This window comes from Pholcus phalangioides, unplaced genomic scaffold (assembly GCF_987345545.1).
Source record: "Pholcus phalangioides strain wild (caught in Gottingen) unplaced genomic scaffold, Ppha-v1.0 ptg000022l_1, whole genome shotgun sequence".
Lineage (NCBI taxonomy): Eukaryota > Metazoa > Arthropoda > Arachnida > Araneae > Pholcidae > Pholcus > Pholcus phalangioides.
The window spans coordinates 25970615-25984998 of NW_028301615.1; the positions used below are offsets into that span (position 1 = coordinate 25970615).

At 35.1% G+C, this 14384-nt stretch overlaps 1 protein-coding gene across 2 annotated transcripts in view; it reads left to right on the plus strand.

The window, feature by feature from the left end:
* The window catches only part of LOC149070090 (FRAS1-related extracellular matrix protein 1-like), a 59289-nt gene that overhangs the window by 5310 nt on the left and 39595 nt on the right, over nucleotides 1–14384 (plus strand). The window contains exons 3-7 of one of the 2 annotated variants that reach the window (XM_089250099.1): nucleotides 612–2096; nucleotides 3383–3659; nucleotides 5302–5543; nucleotides 11017–11234; nucleotides 12512–12701. In XM_089250099.1, the coding sequence (XP_089106225.1) occupies nucleotides 612–2096; nucleotides 3383–3659; nucleotides 5302–5543; nucleotides 11017–11234; nucleotides 12512–12701 (2412 nt within the window). The remainder of the gene's footprint in view (nucleotides 1–611; nucleotides 2097–3382; nucleotides 3660–5301; nucleotides 5544–11016; nucleotides 11235–12511; nucleotides 12702–14384) is intronic. The other variant, XM_089250100.1, reaches the window with a different exon arrangement.

Here is a 14384-nt window from a genome sequence, read left to right on the forward strand (position 1 = left end):
CATCCTTCTTCCATATTTTGAAGTAGAAATGACAGATATCTGAATTTCTTTTATATTTGTGGAAGGTTTGCCAGCTTTTTTATGATGTTACATGCAGTAGTCTTTACATTTATCTGGAAATTTTCAGATTTTTTTCAGTTTTTGCTCAATATCTGTGTTTCTGTGCATCAGAGAACAAAAGTAGTAGTTCAAATATTGTAGAGAACAGCATTTGCTACAACTTTTTTTATTTATGATTTTTTTTTTCTACGGGGTATATTTATCGAGTTACAGAGCAGTGAAAGAGTGTGATAATTTTAGCAAAAATCTGGAAAATAAGTCCCGTAACATTAAGTTTCGCTAAAAATTCTTTAAATAAAGTCATTACATTTAATGCACAATGTATTTAATACACTTTGGTAGCACCTTAAAATGATGTGACACAGTATTTATACATGTAAACTACAGGTTATATTGTCACCCAGTTTACCTATTGAGGAATGGATTATCAAATTTGCTCATGTGCTAGCCTAAACCATAGAAAAACTAACTATATAACTGTAAACTATTTTTTGCAATGTTTCTGGGCTATTTATTTGTTCAATTTACTTTGTCTTATTTTTACCTTATAGGTTTTTGACTGCGATTTTAAGTATGGAACAGTGAAATATATCCATCATGGCTCACCTTTGTTGGCAAAGGATACTGTAAAGCTCAGGGTGTACAAATTCGCAAAAAAAGACACATTTTCAGAAATTTTTGACTTGAACTTCATTGTGAAGAATACTTCCTATGATATTATTCAGCTGGTTCAACCATTGGTAGTTGATGAGTTTTTTGGCTTAACTGATGTTATAAATTCAAGTTATATCTATTTCAACTACAGTCGGAATGAGGGAGCAGTTTGCAAAGCTAGAATGTCCCAGTACTTGAGCAATAGACCAGCACACGGACAGGTAGTTGTCGGAAAAGAGAAGAGGCCGGTCGATGTAATAAAACGGAAATGTGATGACTTCTTGCACTTGGGTTTAAGATATAAACATTTAAAACCACCAACACCAAATATTGATTTTATAACAATTGTGATTGAGGTCAGTGATCCAGGCTTGAATGATGGGGAAATCCTCACGGAATGGTTTCACATTCCAATAGAGATACGGCCAGCTTTTCCAAATCTGCCACCCAAAGCTTCATTCTCTGGGATGTATCTTATGGATGTAGATCAGTTTATTGTTACTACAATAACACCAGCCGTACTTTCTTCAACTGATAGTGAAACACCATCTGAGCAATTGGTATTTAACATCTCGAAACCACTAATGTCTCGCCAAGGATGCCTGGTTCATTTGGCTGATTATACAAGATGCATAACATCTTTCAGCCAAAGTGACTTGAACAATTTTAACATCGCATATAAGCCACCAACAAAATCTTTTAAAGAACGTCAGATGTTTGAAACTGAATTCACCATACAAGATGCTGACTTTGCGGTTAGTGAACCCTTCACATTATATATAGCTGTTCGTCCTGCTATGACAAAAGCCCCACGCATCTCTATGAATGCTGGGATGGTTCTTCTAGAAGGTCAAGCAAGACCTATACGCCTGTCAAATTTAGAAATTGTTGATGGGGATAACGTCAATGCTGTTCAGATTTTTGTGACTGGTGGACTTCATCATGGCAAATTAGAAGTGAACAAACGGCCAACCATTTCATTCACTAGAAAAGATATTGAAGCAGGAAGAGTGGTTTATCACCACGATGACAGTGACACAACCAAGGATAGCATACATCTCCGTATTTATGATGGCTCTCATTCTATACATGTGAAATTCCCCATCAGCATCATTCCAAAAGATGATAGTCCACCTACTCTAATAGTGAATGTTGGCCTTCAGATGGAAGAAGGTAAGAGTGCTCCCATAATCGCAGATAATTTACATGCTGTGGATCATGACACTTCTGATGAGCATATTATGTTCATTATCAAAAAGCCACCTTCATCTGGTATTATTTTCAAAAAATTTGCTTGGGAAAAAGAAGGAAACAAAGTGGATCATTTTACTCAGCGGGACATAAATAAAGGTCTGATACACTACAAACATGACGGAAGTGAGGTAAGCTTTGTTGCTGTTGTAAAGTATGAAAACAATTAAGTTCTAATATACTAATTCTTAATGTATGGGTCGTGACCCAGCGATCAAAACTTGGATCCTAGGGGCTTCTGATTACGAATCCTCCATATAAATCCACTTGTGCCACTGGTTTCACCAATTTTGAAATCCTAACATTTTGTTGATAAGTAATATGTAATAAACATTTTAAAATTCAAAGTAGTCCCATGGATCACAAAATTGATTGCACTTGGGTCTCAGGTCATTGGCTAAAAAATGTTAAGGGCTCCTGGCCTAACATATAAGTAACATATTAAGGTATGTACTTATACAAATACACCATCACAACTGGCAAAATGCCCAACGAGGTGGCTGAGAAAAAGATGCCCATAACAAATATGGATGTCATATATTTTAAAAATACAGCAACCCAATTAAAAACACAATTACAAAAATTATAAACAATATATAGGCTACACATGATAAAATACTATACAATGCCCATAATGTATTTATGGTTGTCTTATTCTAGGCATAGATAGCTTCTCGATTTACCCCAACATCTTTATCGTATTTCTTTTTAAACGTGTCAGTTATGACATGCACATGTATTTTGATATTGTTGAACAATTCCATTCTATCATCAAACAAATCTACCCAAAAAAATCTGCAATTTTCTACAAAAAGTTTCCTAAAAATCTCAAATTATGGCGAAAAAAGTATAAGTGCGAGTACTTAATATACACATACATCATATAGCATTGATGTATGCATAGACTTGATCTAAATTGATGTATGAATCTCTCTGGACCGACAGTTTCATTAATTGAATTGATGGAATCATCAAATTAGAGTTGAATAATCACAAATACACATTTTTGGAATTAAAAAAAAAAAAAGCTGTTGAAAAATATGTATATCTGGGCTCATTAAATTGGTCTTCTGTAGTGGAAGCATCAAATTAATTTATAGCATCTTAAACTCCTCCCATCATGAATAGATGGTGAGCTTAGTATGCTGCTGAATTGCTCACTAATGATTTGTGGTGCAGGAATAAAATGAAGGGATATCTGCAAATGGAAGTCCATGATGGGAAACACACAAGACAACTGCTCATGTAGAATATTTTGTTGCACTTCAAACTGTGCTTTGACACGTCCTCTTAAAATTACTGCACTGAAGCACATTTTTGAAGCATATTTTGATACCTTTTCTCCCAACATTGACTTTTATTGATACACACATGCATCATGATGTTATATAATCATGCTGATTTTTTATTTTTTAAGCAGGTATTTCTGGACACCATGAGCATAGTCATACAGGATGTGAACAACCCACCTAACGTATCTCCACCATACAAGTTCCTCATCCAAATAACGCCAGTTGGTGATGATCCCCCCAGGCAAGATCTGGCAAGCTTTTTCAGCTTGGAAGTTTATGAAGTCGATCTTGGTGTTTTGAGTAGCAAGAATCTTCGTTACTTTGATACTGATTCCAAAGATAGTGAAATCATTTACACAGTTACTCAGCAGCCCAAATATATAAGTTCATTCATGCTAGCAGGTATTTGGGCTTTATATATATTCAGTAATGAATTTATTTTTAAATTATTTAAAATAAGTTCTATGACGAGAGTTTAATGAAAAATGAAAAAAAAAAAACCGATTCGCAGTAGAAAAGCCTTGTCATGTTTCTTTACCATTTTATGGTGACCTAACCTTTAATAAGTCGGTAGACATCTTTGTCACTTTTAAAAACTAACAAATGCCAGCATACTATAGTGGTTTACAAAGTAGATAACAGATGAGATGGCATGTTGGGGGGGGGGGGGCTCAATTGCTTTTAAAACATACCTCCATCCTAATATGTGTACATTCATCTTAACTAAACCCAGTAACTTCTTCAACTCCCAATCTCATCTCGTCTGTAATCACCACAAAATTTGTTAATCGCGACAGTACCCAATTGTCCAGGGAAAATATGTTGTAAAAATTTTGTATGTTTTTTTTTGACACAAAATAAAGTGTTCCAGACTCTGCCACGAAGCTGGGCTGGAAGAGATCTCGGCAACAGGATAAGTCCAGTGGCAAAGTTCTGGCGCTCATTCATTCAGTGGTTTCCAAAGTGCAGCAGTTCCTTGGGGTGCCACCAACCATTGTCAGTGTCCAAAGTGCCACTAACCTTGGAGTGTCACCAACCAGAACCACTGGCATAGTTATACAATCAAACCCTGTTGTAATGCCACCATCCGTCCCAAAAAATAACATTATAACAAGTTTGGCGTTGCATTGGATCGTGGTTGAAATAGAATTTCAGAGAAGCTCCATTAGATAAATTCACACATTTGTTATGAACTGCTGTATAAATAAATATTTACTCCATAAATAAAATAATCTATTTCATACGCATTTTCAGTTAAGTTGGAAAAATTCATAAAATTATAAACACTCACACACAGATTACTTAAATATTTCTTGGTATAAAAACTAACAGAAAAACACACTTATCTTTGAAATCATTTTAATTCTGTATAAATATAGTGAAACATTTTATAAGCGCAAAAACTAAATAAACGAAGGGAAATAATGGCATTGGTTTGATAATCACTAATTTCCAGTTTCTCAGATATTAAAAGAACAACTTCTTTCAATACGATTGAACATGAACATTGAAACATGGCTTTATATCGATATATATTATCAATTTCTTTGAATACGTTGGTGGTTTAACTCCAAGGTCCATACGCATGTTTAGGTATTCAATGTGCTTTCTAAGATCACACCATTCTTTATTCTTCAAGTCATTTGCTCTAAAGTGTTGTTATGGTGTGTGCTCTAAAGTGTTGCTATTAAAAGGGTAAATCCTCAACTTTTTCAGGGGGGGGGGGGAATGATGGATGTAGAAATGTAGAAATTCTTGGAAAATGACACATGGACTTTGTATATAATCTGAACAATAGTTGCTGTTATACCAAGTTGGTGCTAAAGTAGGTTTTTTACATTATAATCCCCTTATATGGAAAATTTTTTCCACTGCAAATTTGTGGCGCTAAGCGGGTTGGTGCTATGGGGGGGGGGGAACGACCCCCCCCCCCCATAGTTGACTGTTTATGGTTGGGTATAACTTATCTTTCACTGATATTCTATTTGTTTCTACGCAGAGATTGGCTGTATATTCGTTTGTGTGACAACACTTTTTTTTCTAGATCCCGGGAAGCTCGTATCTCTTATGAATGAGACATACTTGGAAAAAAATCCACATAGCCCGCAACTGTTGTCTTTCACCCAAGAAGAGATCAATCACTTCAAAGTTGCTTACATGCCACCTCTGGATGATATTGGTCCTAACCCTCTGCATCTCCAGTTTGTATTCGCGGTTAGAAACAAGCATAATAGCTCTGTTACCGGTCAGATTTTCAACATCACTGTTTTACCAGTTAATAATCAAGTGAGTTCATTTTTCTCTTTTCTAGAGAGGGAAGCATTTTATTTAGGCATAGTTATGGAGACCTGGCTTAAATGGTCGTACATTCCTTTCATAAAATTGTGTAATATTTGCATTATGGTAGAAGAATTTTGAGCTGTTTGCTAATGAATAACACATTCACTGCTTTGCCTGCAAAGCCTTTGATCACCAACTTCCAAAGAGGTCTATCAATCATATTGGTGAGAGTATTTATTTATTTATGATAACAAACAGCACAGAATTCTTTCACCATAATTAAGGCTAAAAACATAGTGCGACGGTGAGCAAAAACAAAAAATGAAAAGGATGAAGAAACAAGACAAAAATATAGCCCTACAAACAAATTCATTATTAATTTTTTCTTTAATAAATATTACCAGCCAGAGCGAGTCAGCCAAAACAACAAGACCGAAGCTAATCCTTAGCTAAGGCTCTCTCCAAACAATCCTCCATTTAAACTAATCCCACATTGCTCACGAAAATAGGTTTAGAGCAAGACAACTGGCAGACTTCCTGGCAGTTATATATATGTATATGGTATATGTGTATTTCTCTTTCCTCTATTCAAGTTCTTCATACATTTGATGTCCACAACATACGTGCATACTCATAATGTCATATTCATGTTGCTCATGGAATAAGATGCTAAGCGAGATGGCACAGGTGATCCGCTAATTGTATATATCCCCAACACAATATATTTCTATTTTGTATATTTTCATCAAATCCACTGGAGCGAGTGAACTCAACCCAATAAAACTTGTGCTGGCTTCTAGTCCGCAAGTTATCAAACCCATTTGCTCACCAATAAGGTGTTAAGTGAGATGACTCAATCTGACAAATATTTTATACTTCACAATAAGGTTCTCATTTCGTTTTTTTTATCCTGTGTGTATAATATGACAAGTATAAGATAACGGATGAGATGGCATGGGGCCCCCTCCAATTGCTTTTAAAATGTAGCTCCATCCTAATATGTGTACGTTCATCCGTCTCAACGAAACCAAGAAACTTTTCTCCAACTCCATCTCGTCTGTAATCAACACAAAATTTGTTAATTTCGACAGTATCCAATTGTCCGGGGAAAATATGTTGTAGAAATTTTGTTATGTTATTGTTGTGTGTGTGTGGTTTTTTTTTTTTTTGACACAAAATAGTGTTCTGGACTCTGCCACGAAGCTGGGCTGGATGAGATCTCAACAACGGGATAAGTCCAGTGAATTTCTGGAATTCATTCATTCAGCCCCACAAGAAAGGAATGTAGCACACGTAATGGAATGTTTGATATAGCAGAGAGTTATCAAACAGAAACTCTCAATCGGTTTCGGTTTTTTTAAATTAAAGAATCTGCTCTATGGCTTTAAAATGTGAAAAAAATTTCATAATTATAAGAATCAACTCTCAGATATCAATTTAGAAAAAATTGAGTGGTGAATATTGCTATTTTAAGTTTTTAAGGATAGCCACAGAAATATTCCACTCATATTTTGGTCACCCTCCTTCCTACATCTTTTTTCCATGACACTTGGGTGTAAGCATTTTCTGAAAAATCAATTATATTTTCTACCAAAAGTGTAAGTATAAAAAAGTGAGAAAAATACCAAGTTTATCAATGACCCCCCCCCCACCCCGTCTAAAGAGCATTGTAAGCAGTTGATGTTCAGAGATCCTGTCTGACTGAAATTGCCAGTCTAGATATTCACCATTGAAAATCATAATACCAGATATCTGTTAAATATCTTATTTAAATAATTGTTAAAGTTTACATTTTAGAAATTTAAACTAGGGAAGGCCTTGAAGAGAAGGGGAAGAGCTTCCCACACCCAGGTTCCTAAAATCTAAGTACAAAGAAAAATCTTATATCATAATCCTGATCTCAATAACTTTGACACAATGAATAGATCAAACAACATTTTTAGTTACATCAGAATTTTTAATAAAAAAATGCAATTTTATCAGGAAATATTTAAGCCCCCCCCCCCCCCCCCCCCGTGAAAAAGAAAATTATATAGACATCATTATCACTAAAAACAGAAACAATTCGTACGAGAGAAAACTTTAGTTGGGAGGAAAAATCATTATCGGAATGGGGAAATATTAAATTTGTCTTACTAAGGGGAAATATAGATAGGGGAATATAAAAACAATCTGGATTTGGTACGTTACCGAGACCATTCGAGGCAAGTAGGGTGGAGATTTTTATTCAAGTGAGTCCGGGCGTCTGACCATCGTGAAGGCACAGGCAGGTGTGGATGATGGTTCGGAACATCCAGGGCGCCACCGGTGGGGCATTGGAGCCATCGGGGGCAACTCTGGTTGGGCATCAGAACCATCAGGGGTGATTCTGGCTGGGCGTCAGAACCATCATGAGCATTTGACTGGGTAACGAATTTGGGACGCCGCAGGGTGGGCTTCGAAACTTCGGAGAAAGCACGGGCAACGATGTCCAACGCCAGAGACAAGGCATCGGATTTCGGAGGAAGTACAGGCAAAGCCGCTTGGAAGACTCTTAATGTAGCTTTGGATAGAGATGTCGAACACCCGAGGCAGGGCGTCGGAACTTCGGAGGAAGTGCAGGCACGGATCCTCAAGGGCCGATTCAGAGCCTGGTTGGAAACAGTCAGATGTGAATGTTCAGCTTGGAAGTCATTGTAGCAGGAATTCGGGTGACCATTGGCCATCATCATCTTTGGCTAATTAGTAGATCAAGGGGAGAACAAGGGCGCAAGGGCCACACAGACAGCGGAATGGAGAACACGTCTCCACTGCATCGTGTTCTAGAGCAAAAAGCCTTGTTTTCCTCAACATTTTCTTCAGATCTTGAACTTTTCTGCCTTGCGATTGGTGGCGGAGGGGTCACGAGGTTGCCACGTCATGCCCTCTCGATGAAACCGTGCAAAAATGATGACTCACCCCTGGAAGAGAGAGGGAGGAACTGGGGGAAGGGAGCAAAATGGCCAAAAGTCGTGTTGAAACATGATTTCTGCAAAATCTGGACTTTGCACTGGAAAATGGAATTTTTGCTGAAATTACGGGTTGAAAGTTCTGAAATTTCGCATTCGAGTACTTAATTTTATTTCCCGTCGAACGAGACCATTTGCAGCGTCGACAGAGTTAAGTGGACCAAAAGATAGATTTAATTTTTGCACGTGGTTATATAATACCGGCAGTAGTTAAGGCATTTAATTAGCGTGGGGGATTAAGGGGGGATTTACATATATGGTGACAAAAATTGTGACGTGGGGATTGTTAGAATGACATAAAAATGATATTTTTCATCAGTTTCCTTGAATATTATAACCAGGAAAAAAAATAACAATCACATGATGTGGCATGTTTTGTGTAGGGTTTACATCATATGATGGGGAAAATTATGTGTGTAGGTGTGAATTTGTCAATTTCAAAATATAAAAAAATAATACCACACTTTTCATCCTCGCTGAACCATATAGAAAATAATAATCGAGTAATTCATGACTGTGTAGTGTTTTTTTTTTTACGTGTGGGCAACATATTTGAATAGGGGGTATTTAAGTGGGCGTGTGTGTATGGTGAAAATGAGTAATAAGTATAATCACAAAATAATAATAATTACACTACATCTTCCATTTTTCCCATTCTTCATAACATAAGTATGAGGTTTCATAAGTATGCTTGGGTGGGCCAGTGAATCAGGATGGCACTGTCCAGTTTAGAGCCCTGTCAGCCTCCTCACTGTGTTCGAGGAAAAAAACATATTTTGTATGAATATTTGTTGTGGTTCCATTTTTTTTTACATAACTTAGAAACATAATTATTGACACACATAGAAAACCAGTATTACAAACATTTAGTACCACCTAGTATGGGAATATCGACGGTACACAGAAACAAACGTAGAAGATGTGTTTTTAATTCAGACTATTCAAATACATTTTCTCACACAGTGTATGATAAATTAGCATAAAACTCAAAATCTAAATCATTTTTAGTTTGTTAAGCATGTGTGCATGAAAAAAGTTAAGTTCCACAAGAAATTTATAAAAATTATTCATTACTTGCTATTTCTATTTGATCATCCCCAGCATTTTGAAGTACATCGAGAAATAAACATCAGCAATTCTATAGAGAAATGTTTGATCTTGCTACAGTTTTTTACAGCAAAAACAGTATGGACGAGTCCTTCAATGTCAATCTTGAAACCACACACAAACAAACAGGGCAACGAAAACAAAGTTTCTCGATTCCCTTGTTTCCAATCTTTTGTTGTGAAGTTCCTGCTCTGCTGTGTGTGTAACACTATACACAGGCATATGGGAATTCATATGTTTGATTTTGCTACTCCAATCGCTTTTCCCCCATCTGCTTTCATTGCCTCCCCACTATGTTTTCAGCCTAATAGTGGCTGGGAACCAGGGCCACAACTAGGTACTTTGTAACCTGGGGCAAGCCGGAATTTTGGCTCCTCTTGCATGTAGAAGAAGCAGTTAAAGGGTGAATTCAGCGTCCATTCTGGTCCAGTTCCCAGGGCACCAGTTACGCCCACCTCCTCCCCCACTTGCGGCTCTGTGATTAGACTAAATCCGAAAGAACAATAGTTAAATTGAGAAGTCCATGGCCACATGGCAATTTTTTTTAAAGTTTTTCCTTCCATATACAACTTTTCTTATCCAGGGCTGCTACTAGATGCTAGGTGATCTGGGGCAAGTGCACATTTTGATGCCCCCTTTGTAATGTTGAGGGAAAAGTTTCAGAATGAAATTTGCGCCCCCTTGGGTCCAGCGCCCGGGACATGAGACCCGCCTGCTCCCCCCCAGTTGCGGTCCTGCTGGGAACGCCTGATATGTTTTATCTGTATTGTTTCTTGATGAAAATATATTTTTGAACAAAATATTAAAATTTTCCATGTAGATTGATGATTGATTAGATGTTCAACAATTGTAAATGTTGATAAATGAATGTTGCCACCTTTTTTTGAGACAGAAGCAGAACATTGGTAGGGTTACTATATTTCTTTGAACAAAAACAAGACATTAAGCTTATTATCACCATATAAAAATTAAACATCATATGCTCCATTTTGTAATAAATAATAATGTAATCTTTATATTACCCCAAGAGATTCATGTGATTTGTCCAGGTACATTGTTAGTATTGTTAGTGTTAGTAATTGTTCATGCCGAACCAGGATTCAAACCGAGACCCTTACAGCCGAAGACTAGGATGCTAGCTACTTGATTGCCAAGCTGCAGTATTACTGATTTAATCAGTAATCTTATTTGATTTCTAAGATGTTGACTTAAGTTAACAACTGAAAGAAGTCAGTATTTTGAATTGATAAATAACCATTACACATTTATTCCTTTTACTTCATGATAATTTCATTTTGTTATTTCATTACAATTTTTGGTTGCATGTCATTTCGATGTTATGGGTATAAATAAGCATACTAGTAAACTGAAAAAAAATTTTCCAGATACCCCAGCTTCATACAGGAAAGCTATATGTGGTGGAAGGTTCATCTACATTGCTTTCAACCAATGAGCTTTCAGTGTATGATCCAGACACTTTACGAACAGACCTGCAGATGAGCCTTTTCTCAGTTCCACTACATGGCGCATTACGTAGGAGTGGGCAAACTCTTCGTGTTGGAGATCTCCTTTCATTAGATGATATATTGACTCTGAGATTAGAGTAAGTATTAAATATCTCAATATCGGTATAGCCACCATCAAAGTTTGTTTTAGAGATCATTCACTCTTTTTCATGTCAAGAACGTTCAGCTCTGTGCATAAGTTCAGTAATGAAAGGTTTTACAGGTATCCCTTGCTTTATGCAATCCCACTTTACACGATTTTGAAAAAGTAGGTATAAGAAATTGTAATTTATGAAATTAGATGACTGAAATTTAGTTTGTAAGCTTAGTTTTAGGATCAATATGACATTGTTAGAAAGATGAAATTTTTTTCCTAAAAGAGGATTTATGTGACATCAATGTGGATGAAATGTTCAAGTCCAACTCACTGGTGCTCACTAGTGAACATCCTTCAGTAATACACAGACAATTTCATCAGAATTTAAATCAAAGAAAATGATCCTAATGAATATTTCCAGATTTGCGAGAAATATTTAGAATTTCCTGGAGTTACTAATCAAATTTTTTCATGAAGAGACAAAGAATGCTACTTGTCTCAGATATATGTAAATATATACCACTTTGTTTAAAAAATTATCAAACTATCATAATAGGCACTTTAGGAGAGAAAAGTTTCACCCTCATCAAAACCAGTCCATTTATCTCCAATCAATACGATCAATAAGACTCATAGGTTACATGTGTGCAATGCAACTGATAATCTTATTGGTTGGATTTTTTTCAAATTTTATAAAATAATTATTAGAAAACTTTTATAGTGTTATCCCAGCCTTAAGGAAACTTCCTTCCCCATGTTAAATTCAATCTCATTTCACAAAATTTAATATTACATGATTATTTTGCAGAACCAATTGATAGCGTAAAGAAAGAAACACTTGTATAATTATGTAGTGCTTTGGGAAAATATTGGTGATTCCTGAAATGCATTGCATTAAATGTGCAATAGCAGCTTTATTATCATAATATTGAAAAATTGATCATATGCAGCAGTGTTTCATCCCCTTTTTTTTATCTGATGGCAATACTTTAACTAGAAATGAATTATTGGATTATTTACTCACCCTCATTCCCATTATAACAATTTTTCAATTTTTTTTGTACGCACTTTCTCAACTTCCATGATGGTCAATGACACTTCCATGACAGTTCAAAAGTGCTGGTTATGATACTTATTTCCCTCCCCTCATTTTAAAATTGTGCATTCTATCTATTTATGATATTTCAAATGTCAGAAAATTCACATTAATATGTATTATCATATTTTCCAGAATGTGTTAGCTGTGAATTAATAAGAATATTTATATATTTCGTTTAGATATAGACATGATGGGTCTGAATCATTCAAAGATAGTTTCAAAGTAGGTGTGAATGATGGCTTGCATTTTGTCGCTGATGATGTTCATATTGAGATAGAACCTGTTGATGATGAAATACCAATTTGGCTTCCAGGCCTTCAAAATTTGATATCTGTCAATGAAAGTGGAAGCGTTAAGTTGACCTCTGAGGTAAAGTTCATTTGTTGATAGATGCATACATTAATTAAGATGATGATTGCAAATCATTGAAAATTATTGTTCAGTGGGATTTTTTTCCTTTCTTTTTTGAGTGTTTATAGAGAATATATTTTGTTATAAAAATACAATTCACTAAAACATTAGGGTGCTGTAGCCAAGGTTAATAAGACACCCAACTACTGTATCTAAGGATGTTTATATCTGCGTTACGAGTTCAATATTTTCTCAGTTCATACCAGAATCTTTGCTTGAAATAGAGGTACTACAGAAATGGCACCAAAGATGGCTGCAAAAGCATAATGTTACTGCAGAAAGTCTCTCCATCCAAAAAAGAAATTTCAGAAGAAAAGAAAGTCATTTTCAGAATCTGCTGCAAACTAAAATTAATATAGAAAATAAATTAAGAAGGAAAGCATGTGTGTAACAGATGTAGCTCAAGAATAGTTGCATGATTTTTAATGTGTTAGCAATAATATAGTTTTTTTTTCACTTATTGTACAGATATGATCAGGTTTTAATAAGTAGAGATTTTTTCTTCTTTTCCCAAATTAAGTTACAGCAACAAATAAAATTGTGATGTTCCATTTCACCTATGAAATGATGAGAATTTGAGCTTTGAATTTACCTTACATGCAGTTTTTCTTCTAAGAAATTGTAATCTTTGTTATGTTTTAGTAATAAGTAAATTTCTTTTATTATACACTCATTTACATGGTTTTGTTTTTTTAATGAAATGTATCAGTACCTTATTCAAGATGACTTATACTGTTTTCAAATTTGCAAATGTTTGTTTCTGTTCGAATTCTTTTGAACATTTTTTTACCTTATATTTTGCTATAATTTTTTTTTACTAAAGACTGTTGGAGTATACTTTAAGAAAATTTTATTGAGATATAATATAATCTAGCTTATATACAAGTATTTGGTGTTAAAAGAAGACACCATACACATTTGAGCAGCCTTTTTATTGCATATGCCTTAGTATTCAGTTACTTTTCATTTTCAGTTCAGTTTTCTTTCATTACACTGGTTAAAGCTTGTCTAGAAAATCATTACAAAATTATTTTTAAAATGCATGTGGTACATTTTTGAGAAAGGCTTGCTTCCGTAAGTTTACTCCACACTTATCGAGCATGTAATGAATTTTTTTACAGTAAGAAAAAAAATAAAAGGGTCATCATCATTTTTTTCCTGTTGCAGTGTCTCAACATAATGTGAATCTCTGATGACAAATGGAGTTCCCGTTCTCGCTCTCTTTCTTGATAGAGCAGTTCATGGATGATTTGAATTCATCACTGCTCGTTAAGTGTGTTAAACTTGAAAGTAAGCTAAAATTTTATTTTTATGGTTTTTTTAAAATCATTTTATTTATTTTCTATTATCAATACAGTCAATGCTCGTTATAACATCCCCACATTGTAGCAACTACTCCATTAAAACGACCAGTGAGATAAGTTCCAAACTTTTTCACACAAAAACTATCCTATACATCTTCCTTTCGATAAAATGACCACCCAATATGATGTCTGTTTTCAACAGAACAATGGAAGGTTATAACTGACATTGACTGTATTCTGATCAAGTTTTTTTTGTTGTTATCTAATGATCACTTAAAAATATCAGGTATATTTATGTATTTTTTTAGGCTGATAAAAAGCTGTCTGAGGATCTTAA